This window comes from Bubalus kerabau, chromosome 4, assembly GCF_029407905.1.
Source record: "Bubalus kerabau isolate K-KA32 ecotype Philippines breed swamp buffalo chromosome 4, PCC_UOA_SB_1v2, whole genome shotgun sequence".
NCBI classification, from domain to species: domain Eukaryota; kingdom Metazoa; phylum Chordata; class Mammalia; order Artiodactyla; family Bovidae; genus Bubalus; species Bubalus kerabau.
In genome coordinates this window covers 70,852,394-70,868,179 of record NC_073627.1, presented here as the reverse complement: position 1 = coordinate 70,868,179, position 15,786 = coordinate 70,852,394, and the positions used below count along the sequence as shown (strand labels likewise).

Below are 15,786 nucleotides of genomic sequence, written 5' to 3'. Positions count from 1 at the left end.
ATCAGGCACTCTATCTATCAGATCTAGGCCCTTAAATCTCTTTCTCACTTCCACTGTATAATCATAAGGGATTTGATTTAGGTCATACCTGAATGGTCTGGTGGTTTTCCCTACTTTCTTCAATTTAAGTCTGAATTTGGTAATAAGGAATTCATGATCTAAGCCACAGTCAGCTCCTGGTCTTGTTTTTGTTGACTGTATAGAGCTTCTCCATCTTTGGCTGCATAGAATATAATCAATCTGATTTCAGTGTTGACCATTTGGTGATGTCTATGTGTAGAGTCTTCCCTTGTGTTGTTGGAAGAGGGTGTTTGCAGAAAATGTCTTAGTTGATTTCAAATAAATTTTTAAAATCATGAGCAAAACATTTAATCTAGAATTGTCTTGATGCAGCAAAACTATTTAGATGGATATAAGGTAGCTCAGATGGTAAATGATCCAGCTGCAAAGCAGGAGACCCAGGTTTGACCCCTGGGTTGGGAAGATCTCCTGGAGAAGGGAATGGCTACCTGCTCCAGTATTCTTGCCTGGAGAATTCCATGGACAGAGGAGTCTGGTGTGCTATAGTCCGTGGGTCGCAAAGAGTCAGACACAACTGAGCTACTAACTCAAGGACTCAGGGGCTTCTCTGGTGACTCGGTGGTAAAGAATCTACCTGCCAATGCAGGAGACTCAGGTTTGATCCCTGGGTGAGGAAGATCCCCTGGAGAAGGAAATGGCAACCCACTGCAGTATTCTTGCCTGTGAAATCCTACAGATGGAGGAGGCCTGGTGGGCTATAATCCCTGGGGTCACAAGGAATCGAACATGACTGAGAGACTGAGCACACACATCTCATACCATAATATTGAGAATTAATAATATGGCTGCTGATAGGGAGCTATTGTTTTCAGCTTGGAAAAGTAGAAAATGACTTAGTTGATTTCAAATATTTTTTTTTTCACATCATGAAAATAAAATTCAACTAGGATTATCTTGACATGGCAAACAGATAGTTATTAGAAGCCTTAATTGAAAAGCCTCCATCAAGCAACTTGTAAAGAACCATGTGAATGCTTTAGACAATCCCCAAATAAAACTGGTTGTCATCTGGTCCTGTGTAAAGGGAAGGGGTGAGACTCATGATTTCCTGTTGATGCTGGGCATTCATAAGTACTGGACATTTTAACTTTCTATAGAGGAACTAGGAAGGAAACAGGCAGGTAGATTATAGAGCGACCAGATACTTTTCTATCCAAACTAGCACATTTTAAGAGTAAAAGGAAGCATTAATGATAATTGTAGCTGTTGCTCAGTTGCCCAGTCATATCTCTTTGCGTTCCCACGGATTGCAGCACGCCAGGCCTCCCTGTCACTCACCATCTCCCAAAGTTTTCCCAAGTTCATGTCCATTGAGTCGGCATCCAACCATCTCATCCTCTGCCACCCCCTTCTCCTGCCTTCAGTCTTTCCCTGCATCAGGGTCTTTTCTAATGGGTTGGCTGTTTGCATCAGGAGGTCAAAGTATTGGAGCTTCAGCTTCAGCATCAGTCCTTCCAATGAATATTCAGGGTTGATTTCCCTTAAGATTGACTGATTTGATCTCTGTGTAATGATAATTAACCAGGTGCAAACTAGCACTGTTCCTGCTAAACCGGGACCTGTGCCTCTGAGTTACAAACTAGTAAGCTCACCCTTCACAAGGTGAGTGAGGTCAGGACAGACGATTCTTCAGTGTCCAGGCTTTCTGTACTGAGGCTGACCCGGGCACACGTGGTGGGCAGCAGACTGTAGAAACCCTGCGGACCATCTCCTGATGTGCTGAGGGGGGCCGCTTCAGGCCATGAGGGCAGAAGAAATGAGCCCAGGTTTCTATGAAGCGCAGCATCAGACACACACCTGAGCTGGCATCTCTGAAGCTGCAGTGCCAGGCACACCAGCCCGGCATGTCGGGAGCAGAGATGCGTGACTGTGATAAGAGCTCCCGGCCAGTGTCAAGTCCACCAAATAGAGTCGCCGACAGCTCCATGGTCTCTGGCAAGGGCTCCAGACATAAATCAAAGAGCAATCTTCTCATGTCGGTGGCGTGGGAGGACCGGCCACTTGTCACCTGTCAGTGTTCCCACTCTGGTCACACACGTGGAGAGTAATTACAGCCAGCTGGTGGTGTCATCTGAAAGTTATGATGGCCAGAGCAGGACCTGGGGATGCTGTGAAAGCAGGGGGTGAAGGGCACCCGTGTCTGAAGATGTGGCCTACCTGTCATTGTTGCCATCGGCTCCCAGAGTCACAGGGAATCGCGGATAAATAGTTTCCCTTTAAGGTGTTCCCTCTCAGGATTTATATAAAATGCCCTCTTTCTTTATCTTCAGCACCTGCTTATGAAAGAATATCTCTGCTTTATATCTGTGTCAGGAGAAGGCAGTGGCACCCCCACTCCAGTGCTTTTGCCTGGAAAATCCCATGGATGAAGGAGCCTGGTGGGCTGCAGTCCATGGGGTCGCTAAGAGTCAGACATGACTGAGCGACTTCACTTTCATTTTTCACTTTCATGCCTTGGAGAAGGAAATGGCAACCCACTCCAGTGTTCTTGCCTGGAGAATCCCAGGGATGGGGGAGCCTGGTGGGCTGCCATCTATGGGGTCACACACAGTCAGACACGACTGAAGTGACTTAGCAGCAGCAGCAGGGGAAGAAGCCTCAGGAGATCTTCTGAAAGGGGTTTCAGGGATAAATCAGTGTTCCCAGGAATCTCACGTTACTGTTGTTCAGCCACTCAGTTGTGTCTGACTCCGTGGGATTTCCCAGGCAAGAATATTGGATGGGTTACAAATCCCTTCTCCAGGGGATCTTCCTGACCCAGGGATCAAACCTGCATCTCCTGTGTTTGCAGGTGGATTCTTCACCACTCAGCTGCCTGGGAAGCCTGAAAGCTCTTCCCAGGTGGCGCTAGTGGTTAAGAACCTGATTGCCAATGCCGGAGACATAAGAGATGTGGGTTCGATCCCTGGGTTGGGAAGTTTCCCTGCAGAAGGAAATGGCAACCCACTCCAGTATTCTTGCCTGGAGAATCCCATGGATAGAAGAGCCTGGCGGACTACAGTCCATAGGGTTGCTAAGAGTCAGACACAACTGAAGTGACTGACCTCTCATGCACCAATTCACAAAAGAATCCTGGGCCTTGCATTACACACTGAGGACTCTGAGATAGTGAATGCATTTAAAAACAGTCTTGTAATCATGTGGATATTTTAAATTAAGTAATGATAGACCTAGAAGCGGCACATTGTTATTGCCATGGTATTCATCAGCCTTGGAACACATGAAAATCCCATGATTAGTTCACAACTGTTTTTGAGCACAGTCTTTTCTTGGTAAATACATTAAAAGGGGGGTTGAAAAGTTAACTGTTTTCTAACTTCTGGGAAAAATCATTTCTTATCCTGGAGAAGTAGCAGTTCCCGAGGCCAGATGAACTTTCTGCTTTTTTCCCTCCAATTCTGATAAAAGGGTAGGTCAGAACTCTGCTGCTCCAACTTCTAAATCCTGTTCTTTCCAGGAAAGATAATCTCTCCAGTGACCGTTCAGTCCTCTTGCCAAATAAATACACAAACATATGTAATGTTCTATGTTTCAGAACAGTCATGGTGGTGTTTGAAGGAAGCAGATTCCCACCCTCAGTGATGCTGGGAAATTGGACATGTTCATGTCAGTGCCAGGCCCTTCTGCACAGCGGGGGATTCTGAGACTTCCTTTTATTCTATTTGGGTGTTCAGTCTTCTCACACGTCTAACAATTTCTTGGCAGTTTAAGGATTTTTTTTTTAAAGTACCTATCTATTTGAGTTGCACCAGATCTTAGCTGCAGCATGTGGGATCTAGTTCTCCAACTGGGGATCGAACCCCTGCCCTCTGCATTGGCAGCGGGAAGTCTTAACCACTGGGCCACCAGGGAAGTCCCTTGAGGATCTAATTTTGGCTTTCATGTCCCAGGCTTCTCTTGGAAAAAATCTTCTAGTTTTAATTTTTTTTTTTTTTTTTTTGTATTACATCCTTTAAGTCAAAGTAAGAGTACAAGGCCCTCTGAGACAAGGAAAGCAACCCATTGTGATCCCAGGTGTCACACCTAAAGGATGCAGTATTCAGGTTCTCTCTGGGGACAGTGCCGAGCAGGTTATGGCCAGCTCCCCCCGATGACAGCATCCTCGAATGCTGCAGATCCAGGCTTTCCAGGGCACAGCCCATGGGGCTGGCTCTTTGGTGTGACTGTAAACAGCAGTCGACTGTTTAATGACCTAATGTGGATTTTTATAGACTCATCTCCTTCTACAACCAGGTTGCTCTCTGAACACTTGAGATAAATCTTCACCCACTCTCTGAAATTGTTCAACACACAGGTTAATTTCTCATTATCGATTTTCTTCACCATGCATCTTGAATGCTTCAAGATCTCTTGACCAACACACAAAAAAATCTCTGCGACTGTCAATTTAAACAGAATAGTTCTTCAAAAGAATGCTTGAAACATCAGTAAGGAGAATGAAGTAACTCTTCCCCACCTATTAGCGGGGCAGTGTAACTGGATGTTGGATTAGATTTCAAGGAGACAACACAATCAGGAACATTTATAAGAAGCAGTTTCATCTGTTTAAGCTTTTGAACGTGAGTGCTACTCTTGTAGGCGTCCCCAGGCAGCTACGTTATTGTCATCGAGGGACTGAACATTTCAAGTGAAATCAGAGTAAGGACCTGAACCTTCTTGGATGATGTAAGAGTCAATGCAACACAGGAGGAAAAGCACTGGACACTAGGCGCTGGAAGACCCTCTCGCCCTGTTAGAATTAGGACCATTTTCTCTAGGCTTTTGCTATTCATCTATAAAAACAGATTGGATTCTAAGAGTCTTCCTAGTTCTAAAATTCAATGCTTTTATATCCAAGACTATATATATATATATTTTATTAATATAAAACTGAGTTAAAACAACAAAACCCACTCCAGTGTTCTTGCCTGGAGAATCCCAGGGACGGGGGAGCCTAGTGGGCTGCTGTCTATGGGGTCGCACAGAGTCGGACACGACTGAAGCAACTTAGCAGCAGCAGCAGCAGCAAAACAATGAAAGCAAAATAAAAACCGTTTTCTACCTGGAAAAAAAAAAAACTTGAGAAATGTATGTATGACAAAATACCATTCTTTCCTCTACAGGCTTATCTCCATATATTCTTCCCCTACCCCCACTGTTACTGAAGAGTAAAAAAAAATTCTTTTAAGGATTAAGTGTTCCATTTAGTTTAAAAATCATCCCTGAAACACTGTCCCATGAATAGAAAATGGGGTCAGAAGCACTTTATTAATGAAAAGTCCCTCAATGTGCGTCCAAGAAAAACAAAAGCATCATTAATATCCACACTATAAAGAAAAGGAACAACAACAAAAATAAAGCCAGCCCAAAGCAACACCCAACCAATTCTATGTCCCCAGCCCTTACCAGACATAACTGAAGTGTACCAAGTCATTTTCACACGTTTCTTGGAGTGTAGATTTATTTGGATTTAAGAATCTCCTCAACAAATTACATCAGCCTCACTCCATATCCTTCCTTAATAAAACAATGACTGAACTAACATCAGACTCTGAACATTTTAAAAATAATAGAAAAGTAAAAATAGATTTTCCTAGTGAAATTCCTCTCCTAAACCTTACATGGTTTTGCTGCTTCCATGAAATATTTCTCTTTGGAGTAACTTGGTAGCATAGTTTTTTATTCATGTTTGTTTTCAACTGGATTCATACAAGGGCACTGAATTAGAACTCCAGCTGGCTTATGGAGCATGAACTTTTATGACCAGTAAGTTACCTCTGCTGTGAAAGGAAAATGACAGACGTCAGTGAAGGCATGGAGATGCTGGAAGTCCGTTTCGTGATGTAATTTAAGTCTCAGATAGCACACCCTCGTGGCAAAATAACACAAGAACACAGGATGGTATGCGCACTCTAGAATCCTCTGCAGCACTCTGAGCCATTCTAGTTGGAGAACGGGCTCATTCTAAACCTGCAACAGGCTGTCAGAGGGGTCACGCCCTCCATCTTCACCCCCACCCACCCACTTAATAGGATCCATTCATAGCTACTCACTACTGCAGGATTTGACCTGAGAAATGCTAGGATTTATTAACTCAGCAGTTGTTTGGGAAGGTCCCTAAGTCATCTTGCCCTTGGCCAGCAAGGGGACTGCTCAAAGTTCTCGGAAGCAGCTGGCGAGGTTCTCAGCCAAGTTCTTCGGGATGCAGGAAGTTCTTCAGGACGCCCTACTTGGACAAGGCATTTACAGGTCTTTCCAACCAGGCTTCCCGGATCTAGGAAAAGTTATTCCTGACTCCTTTGACCCAGAGGCTGGCTAAAGTTGAATTTTTTTATCATCTGTAGGGAATCACTCTTTTCGTCCTTCCTTTTTTTTTCTTCCTAGGAGCTGGCATGGTAGTTAAATTTTTCTAAAACAGTCATATTAATATGTTCAAAAACCCACTGCTGAGTCTCTGAGAGAGGATCGCATCTGGCCATGAAGATCTTCTTCTCTGCAGGGTTACAGTCCATGCAGCTGTTACTCACAGGATGGAACAATGTTCTGTCCTGCAGGGATGGGAAAGGAAGGGAGAGATGGACATCATGTATGTTGAATGTTTGGAACCCAAAACATACAGAGGAAGTAAACTGTACCTGCTATCTCAGTATATATCAGCAGTGTGAGAAATAGAATACCTCCCAAGTCCAACAATGGGCTTCCCTGGTAACTCAGCTGGTAAAGAATCTGCCTGCAATGCAGGTGACCTCGGTTCCATTCCTGGGTTGGGAAGAAGCCCTGGATAAGGGATGGGCTACCACTCCAGTATTTTTGGGCTTCCCTGGTGGCTCAATCAGTAAAGAATCCACCCACAATGTGGGAGACCTGGGTTCGATCCCTGGGTTGGGAAGATCCCCTGGAGGAGGGGATGACAACCCCCTCCAGTATTCTTGTCTGGGAAATCCCATGGACAGAGGAGCCTGGGGGGCTACAGTCCATGGGGTTGCAAAGAGTCGGACACCACTGAGCGACAGGCACAATACATGTTGGAGGTGGTGTTGCCATGGGAAACCTGGTTTCCTGGGACCCATTGGTGCCATGTGGGGCCTCCAGAAGGTTCAGCCAGAAGCCATTCATTCATTTATTGATTTTTTTAAAAAAAATGCAATCCATTCATTTCCTGCTCTGCGGTAAGCATTTTGCTATCAGCTATTAGGTTTTGAAGATGAGAAGTCTACGAGAAGTTGCTAGTTAAGTATCTAGTAATCCAGGTATTTGGGGGAGAGGGATGTATTCAGAAATGGTAAGTTAGTTCATAGTGAACACTGCCATGGGGCTTCCCAGGTGGTTCAATGATAAAGAATCTGCCTACCAATGCAGAAGACACAGGACATGTGGGTTCAACCCCTGGGTTGGGAAGATCCCCTGGAGGATGAAATGGCAACCTACTCCAGTATTCTTGTTTGGAGAATCCCATGGATCCTGGAGGGCTACAGTCTACGTGGTCACAAAGAGTCAAACACGACTGAAGTGACTGAGCGCACATGCACAAACAGTGCCACACACACATGCACGCACACACACACACACATGCACACGAGGACCAGAAGAGTCATCATTTCCCTACTCTTTTTTTTTCTAAATTAATTACTTTTTTTTGGCTTCCTCGGGTCTTAGTTGCATCATTGTGGTGCATGAACTCTCTAGTTGTGGTGTAGGCTCAGTAGTTACCATGTGGGATCTTAGTTCCCCAACCAGGGATTGAACCTGCATCCCCTGCATTGCAAGGTGGATTCTTAACCGTGAGACTACCAGGGAAGTCCCTTCCCTACCCTTGTACTGAGCCTGTAATGGGAAAGGGAAATAGCCGAGGACCAGGAACAAAGAGGGCTGGATGCAGGGCTGTGAGGGTCCCAGGATGAGCACAGGGCTGGGGGCTCACAGTGTACAGGCAGGATCTCAAAGCACAAACTCAAATCAGTTGGCTCGAGCTTCTGTCTCTTCCTGAGCCCTTTATTGGTGTCAAAGCTCTTCCTGTGGTGTAATTGCCACTGTTTTCTGTCACATGGAGGAGGCGGTGCTCCCTCAGTCGTGATAAAGCTTTGGACGAAGGTGTGAGCAGGACACAGAAGTTAAGTGGCGACCAAGCGCCTGTGTGAACAGCCTCGATGAACACACACCCTCTTTCCATTGCGCAAGCAGGAAGAAGGCTGTCAGTGGTATGAGAAAAGGCTCTTTAACTAGTAATAAATGCTTTTGTCTCTTACAGCATCTATGCATTAAAATAAGTGTCCATAACATGTAAAAATGTCCCCAGACCACTGCTTAAAATTTTGGAACAAGGAATGTTTTATTGTTTAGCTTAGGAAAACATGTAGAGGTTCTGATGAATTTCTTTAACTGAGGAATATTAGACTTGGCATGCTTAGAGTGAAAGAGCCTCTCAGTAACCCTGTGTAAACAGTTCTGGGTTACTCTGCTTGTTAAGCAATATTTAATGTCCTTCAGGACCCGGATGTTTGCATACTTGGGCGCCTGTGATAGCAGGAAGATTAAGGAAGGAGGGAGGTGGCAGCCCAAAGTGCCCTTTGCACGTCTCCACTTGGAGTGTACACACAGAGCTCCGTCTGATACAAAGGTTCCCTTTCTTTCCTCTGTTCTGAGTCTCCTGAGTTTGTTGTGGATTTTGTTTTCGTTACAGCAAGAAGGCTGCCAAGGCCTCCTGCCCATTTTCCTCGTCCCCTGCTTCACTAGCTGCTGGTTGACCCTGTGAAGCCCTATACCAAGGTCACAGGTGTGGATCCCTATATCAAGGTCACAGCATAAAAGTCTCTGGAACCGACCAAGCCCCATAGTAACTGTTGCCATGAGCCTCCTGATCTCAACTGTCCAGTTCCCTGACCCCCTTACTATGTAAAATGCCCACCCTACTCTCCACTCTATAGCATCCTAACCAATCATCTAATGCCACCGTTTCAGTAGGAATTTTCTCTGTCTTGAGACTATAAAAATTGGCTGCAAGCTTGCAAAAACGCTTGGCTCTCCCGTGAGCTGGCCCGATGTTCTAACAGCGTCTCCCATTCTAGTAAACTTTATTCTCCTCTCATTCTGTCTCATGTCTGGAAATTCTTTTCCAACTTGCCCATGGATCATGAGAGACCCCAGGGCAGCTGGAGGGAGCTCTCCTTGCAAGGGTGAGATAGCAGATTCTTGAGGAGGAGGGCTGTGCTCCTTCCTCCTGGGGTGGATGCTGACTTGAAGACAACAGACCCCCCCACGCACACACACACTGCGGCCCCCTCGGCTCCCTGGGCAGCAGGCTCCTTGCCTCCTATGTCCTCCTGTTCAGCATCCCTCCCACTCCATTTCCTGCCCCCACTCTCTGCCAGTTTAGCTACATAGGCCTAGTGTATTTAAACCAATTTCTCAAAGAGCATCCCTAAGCTGTTATATTCGTGAAAATTCTATAGGACCTGCTAAATTCTAAACTTCACTTTATTCCACATCTGTGGACTCCTCTTTCCTCTTAACCAGCCAGATTTCTTTCTATTGTCACTTTTGTCAATGTCTCAAGACAAGCAGAGGCTCACAGTTTCTCTCCCCGGACGTGTATTTCCATAAAATGTAAAAAAATAAGCAGGGGTGGGGGCGGGTGGGAAGTAGAACATGTTTTAATTCTCTTCCTTTCTCAGCTTGTGCCTCCCAGCTAGGATACAAAAGCCAAAGCACATTTTTCTGAACATTTTATCTGAATGTTATTTTCTGAGCCACAAGGTGATCGCATTTTCCCAGCTGTCCAGCTGAAACTCAGGCTCTGGCAGATCCAGGTCTGCTCATGGGGACAGCCGGTGGGATGTGCAGACTCAGCACCCCACCCTGAGCCATCCAGAGGGCGTCTCTGTGACTGCTCATCAGGTTCTCATACAAGTTGAAAAGCAGAGTCCCCCAAATCTATCTGTGTCTGAGGCGCCTCATCAGTAAAACGAGGGGGTGGATAACATCCATCCCTGAGGCCTCTCCCAGCTGTGAAATTGAATGAACGTTTTATTCCAAAGTTCACTGGAGACAAAGACGAATGATGGGGCATCAAATAGACTCTCTCAGCCACATTCACTGGGCTAATAGACGACTACTCTCTGGTTGCAGACTGAGCTTCCGTGTCTTTGGCATTTCCAGTAGATCCTAAAGGGGAGCATTCTGGAAGCATCTTTTTTTTATTATTATTATTTTTATTTTTATTTGGCTGCTCCCGGTCTTAGCTGAGGGACATGGGATCTTTAGTTGCAGCAAGTGGGATCTAACCACTTGCTAACTAAGTTCTCTGACCAGGGATTGAACCTGAGCCTCCTGCATTGGGAGCATGGAGTCTTAGCCACTGGACCACCAGGGAAGTCCCTGGAAGCATCTTTAGTGGCCTCGGAACATACATTTTCCACTTTGACCTTGTGTGCTTGTGCTAAGTCATTTCATTTGTGTCTGACATTTTGCAAACCTATGGACTATAGCCCACCAGGTTCCTCTGTCCATGGAATTCTCCAGTCAAGAATACTGGAGTGGGTTGCCATTTCCTCCTCCAGGGATCTTTATACATTATCATCATTATGTTTCTTCTCAGCTAAGCTTTTGGATCTCTGAATGTCATTACTGATGCTTCTCCTGGCTGGTGCACCATCGTCTGTGAATGTAGTCTCTTGTCCTATGACAGTACTTCCTTAAAAAAAAAATTATCGAAGTATAGTTGATTTATACCCTAGGGTAGGAAATGGCATGCCACTCCAGTATTCTTGCCTGGAAAACCACATGGACAGAGGAGCCCACAGGCTACAGTCCACGGGGTCACAAAGAGTTGGACACGGTGGAGCAACTGAGCACGCAGCTGATGCGCAGCATGGTGCTAGTTTCCGCTACACAGCAACTCAAATCAGGTGTATGGATACTTATATCCACTCTTTGTAAAATTCTTTTCCCATATAGGCTGTTACAGAGTATTGAGTAGAGTTCCCTGTGCTATACAGTAGGTCCTTATTGGCTATCCATCTTATACCTACTAGCATGTATGAAGTGGAATATTACTCAGCCATAAAAAAGAGAAAAATAATGCCATGTGCAGCATGGATAGACCTGCAGCCTGCCATACTAAGTGAAGTGAGTTGGGCAGAGGACAAATATCTTATGATATCCCTTATATGCAGAATCTAAAAAAGGGCACAAATGAACTTAGCTACAAAATCCGGAGAGAGACCCACAGATGTAGAAAACAAACTGATGGTTACCAGAAGGCAAGGGAGCAGGGGATACATTGGGAGATTGGAATTGACGCCTACACACTATGACAGCCCTTTACTCCTTTAGTCTCCTCAGTCTCGACAAGAGATGCTGGAACTGAACCAAATACAGTTTTGTGGTTTTTTTTAATTTACTATATTTATCTTGACTGCACTGAGTCTTACTTGTGGCACACAGAATCTTTAGTTATGGATTGAGAACTCTTAGTTCCTGCATGTGGAATCTAGTTCCCAGACCAGGGATGGAACCCAGGTCCCCTGCATTGAGAGCGATGAGTCTTAGCTGTCAATAGACCACAAGGGAAGTCCCCCCAATACAGTTTTTCCTCTGGGCTAGAGTTCAGAGTGCTCTGGTCAAGTCTGCTGTTCCCTAGCAGTCCTCCTTTACCTGGACTGTTCCCCTGTTCAGTTCTGAGGGAAGCAGAGCCCTCGCCCTATCTGTTCAAAAAATAAAGCCACAAACTGTCTCCTGCAACCTTCCTGCCTTCCCTGACTGCTTCCTCCCATGTTTTTTTCTGTTTTGTTTTTGCCTAAGAAAATTAGAAATCCTTGAGCAGGAAATGAAAATTTTCATATTCAGAAATATGGAAATACTCTTTGTAATCAAATCAGGTCGGGCTAAATTCCATTTGGTCCCCAGGGTGAAAGGCTGGGCAGGACTTTTCAGGTAGGTCCCAGGTGGCTCAGCAGTAAAGAATCCACCTGCTGATGCAGGAGATGTAGGAGACATGGGTTCGATCCCTGGGTCGGGAAGATCCCCTAGAGAAGGAAATGGCAACCCACTCTAGTATTCTTGCTGGGATAATCCCATGGACAGAGGACCCTGGAGGGCTCCAGTCCATGTGGCCACTAAGAGTCAGCATGACTGAGTGAACACGCACACACTTGGGGGGACACCTCTTGAAAGCGGGCCTGTGTGACCCTCTGAGGTATTCATAGGCCAGCAGTAAATTTTGTTAGATTCTGTACTTTTGTAGGGTCCAGACTTTAAAAGAACCAGGATGTTGTAGAAATCATTTCACACCATATTCAGGGTGACAAAAGCATCACACGCCAACAGTGCAGACAGTACAATAGGTGTGTGAGTTCATAACGTGTAGGACGACTGCCCCGAGTGTAAGCGCCTGCGTGGTGGCAGGGGGGCATCCTACTGCTGGGCAGGGGCTAAGGGGACGGGGCCTTTCTTCCCCAGGAAATTCGGTCAGGCCAATCACTCATTACATGACCTCGGACGATTACTTAATTCTCTGAACTGCAGCTTCCTCACTTGTGAGATGCAGATGATAATATCTGTTTCCTATGTTTGTTGTGGATAAAATATACATAAAATCACGTGTAACGTCCGACGTAACTAATAGTGATTCCATGCCTCCTCTCCTCTTATCTTTAGTTGGACAGCATCCCTAATTCTAAAAGTCAGAACGCACTAATCATCTGGTGTGAGTCCAGCTATTCAAGACCATTTTGCATTTTCTGAAATCCTGGCAAAATAGGATTTGCAAAAATTGGCACCTGCCTCAACAAGTTATCCAAATGGGTACATCAGTATCTCCTGGATATGGAAAAGACTTATGGAGCAGAAGTAATCTACAGTTCAGGAATGAGCTCTTCTGTATCGTTATGGTCCGAGTTGCCCAAAATACAACAGGACCCAGGGCATTTTTGAGTTCAACAAATATTTATTTATACTGCCATATGTAAAATAGACAGCCAGTGGGAATTTGCTGAATGATGCAGGGAGCTTAACCTGGGGATTTATGACCATCTAGAGGGGTGGGATGGTCTGGGAGGTGGGAAGGAGGTTCAAGAGGGAGGGGACATATCTATACCTATGGCTGATTCATGTTGATGTATGGCAGAAACCAAGACGATATTGTAAAGCAATTATTCTTCAATTAAAAATGTGTGCATGCTAAGAAAAACAATGCTCCTCTATCAATTTGTCCCTCTTCTCCTTCTCCACTGTGTCCACAAGTCTGTTCTTTACGTCTGGGTCTCTACTGCTGCCCTGCAAATAGGTTCATCAGCACCATCTTTCTAGATTCCATATATATGCATTAATACATGATATTTGCTTTTATTTTTCTGACTTACTTCACTCTATAACAGGCTCTAGGTTCATCCACCTCATTGGGACGGACTCAAATGCATTCTTTTTTCTAGCTGAGTAGTGTTTAATTGTGCCACAACTTCTTTATCCATTCATTCATTGGTGGGCATCTAGGTAACAAGTATTTATTAAGTGCCTTCTATTTTCTGGTGTGTGTGTATCAGGAAGTAGGCACTGAAACATAACTGAAGACGCCTCTCCTGGCCCTAGAAATGGGAGAGGCCAGTAGGTGAACCAGACATGTTTGCAGTAAAACTTGTCAGTGAGATTGTAGTTTTGGGGGGTTAGGATGAATAGAGAAGAATGCACGAGCAGAGAGATATGAACTAACGGGTCCATTTATGGGTTCAGTTTATTCACCAAAAATCTACAGGGCACCTTCTGTTTCTCAGGCACTATTTTAGATGGTTTGGATGTATCAATAAACTTTAAAAAATATTTATTTATTCACTTGGCTGTGTTGTGTCTTAGTTGTGGGCTCCAGAGTATGTAGACTCAGTAGCTGTATCACACAGGCTAAGTTGCTCCATGGCATATGGGATCATAGTTCCCCAACTAGGGATCAAACCCTTGTCCTCTGCAGTGGAAGGTGGACTCTTAACCACTGGATCACCAGGGAAGTCCCAATAAACTTAATAATATAAAGATTCCTGCCCTTCTGGAGCTTACATTTAGAGATGGGGTAGGGAGTGGAGCAGTAGGGCATAGGCAATAAACGATCCGCATACCCTTCACGGCAAACAGATGGGGAAAAGTGGAAACAGTAGCAGATTTTATTTTCTTGGGCTCCAAAATTGCTGTGGATGGTGACTGTGGCCACAAAATTAAAAGATGCTTGCTCCTTGGGAGAAAAGCTATGACCAACCTAGACAGCATATTAAAAAGCAGAGAAGACATCACTTTGCCAACGAAAGTCTGTATAGTCAGTTCAGTTCAGTTCAGTCACTCAGTCATGTCCAACTCTTTGCAACCCCATGGACTGCAGCATGCCAGCCTCCCTGTCCATTGACAACTCCCGGAGTTTACTCAAACTCATGTCCATTGAGTTTGAGTAGCATTGGTGATGCCATCCAACCATCTCATCCTCTGTCATCCCCTTCTCTTTCTTTCCCAGCATCAGGGTCTTTTCAAATGAGTCAGGTCTTCGCATCAGGTGGTCAAAGTATTGCAGTTTCAGTTTCAGCCTCAATCCTTCCAATGAATATTCAGGACTGATTTCCTTTAGGACTGTTGGATATCTTTGCAGTCCTAGGGACTCTCAAGGGTCTTCTCTAACACCACGGTTCAAAAGCATCAATTCTTCAGTGCTCAGCTTTCTTTATAGTCCAACTCTCGCATCCATACATGACTACTGGAAAAACCATAGCCTTGACTGGACGGACCTTTGTTTGCAAAGTAATGTCTCTGCTTTTTAACAAGCTGTCTAGTTTGGTCGTAACTTTTCTTCCAAGGAGTAACTATCTTTTAATTTCATGGCTGCAGTCACCATCTGCAGTGATTTTAAAGCTATAGTTTTTCCATAAAGAAGGCTGAGTGCCAAAGAATTGATGCTTTCAAATTGTGGTGCCGGAGAAGACTCTTAAGAGTCCCTTGGTCTGCAAAGAGATCAAATTAGCTAATCCTACAGAAAATCAACCCTGAATACTCATTGGAAGGACTGATGCTGACACTAAAACTCCAATACTTGGGCCACCTGATGTGAAGAGCTGACTTATTGGAAAAGACCCTGAAGCTGGGAAAGAGTGAGGGCTGGAGGAGAAGGGGATGACAGAGCATGAGATGGTTAGGTAGCATCGCTGACTCAAAGGACATGGGTTTGAGCAAACTCAGGGAGACAGTTAAGGACAGGGAAGCTTGGCATGCTGCAGTCCATGGGATCTCAAAGAGCTGGATATGACTTAGTGACTCAATAACAACAAGAATAATATGTAAAATGTGTTCAAAGGTGCCAAGGGAGGGGCCGGCGTGCAAACTTAAACAGGGAGATAAGGGTGAACCTCACCTGGAAGGTGACAGTTGAGTAGGGAAATTTGAAGAAGGTAAGGGAGTTGGCCTTGAAGATATCTGGCGGCAGAGGTTTCAGGTAGGGGAACACGGGGTGCAGAGGCCCTAAGCGGGAAGACCCTAAGTGTGGGTCAGAAGAAAGTGAGGAGGCCAGGGTGAGAGAGAGCAGTAGGAGAGGAGTCAGAGGCGATGGGAGGCTCTGTCCGTCATGTGAGGGGACCAGCAGGTCACTGGTGTGGCTGAAGCACAGAGAGCAAGTGGAGAATTCCAGAGGATGGGCTCATTCTACACCAGGAAGAGACTGGGGTGCAATGTTAAGGCCTGGGTTTTCAAGCAAGTTGTTGTGCC

General features: G+C 45.2%; 1 protein-coding gene and 1 long non-coding RNA gene across 2 annotated transcripts in view; one reads left to right on the top strand and one right to left on the bottom strand.

Annotated features, from left to right (window-relative positions):
• LOC129649806 (uncharacterized) overlaps nucleotides 1–9,055 on the top strand; it is a 75,236-nt gene extending 66,181 nt beyond the window's left edge. Inside the window, exon 4 of the long non-coding RNA XR_008713296.1 lies at nucleotides 8,741–9,055. This is a non-coding gene — a long non-coding RNA (uncharacterized LOC129649806). The remainder of the gene's footprint in view (nucleotides 1–8,740) is intronic.
• GALNTL6 (polypeptide N-acetylgalactosaminyltransferase like 6) overlaps nucleotides 6,086–15,786 on the bottom strand; it is a 1,496,936-nt gene continuing 1,487,235 nt past the window's right edge. Inside the window, exon 12 of the mRNA XM_055577661.1 lies at nucleotides 6,086–6,608. Coding sequence (XP_055433636.1) covers nucleotides 6,441–6,608 — 168 coding nt within the window. The 3' untranslated portion in view covers nucleotides 6,086–6,440. The remainder of the gene's footprint in view (nucleotides 6,609–15,786) is intronic.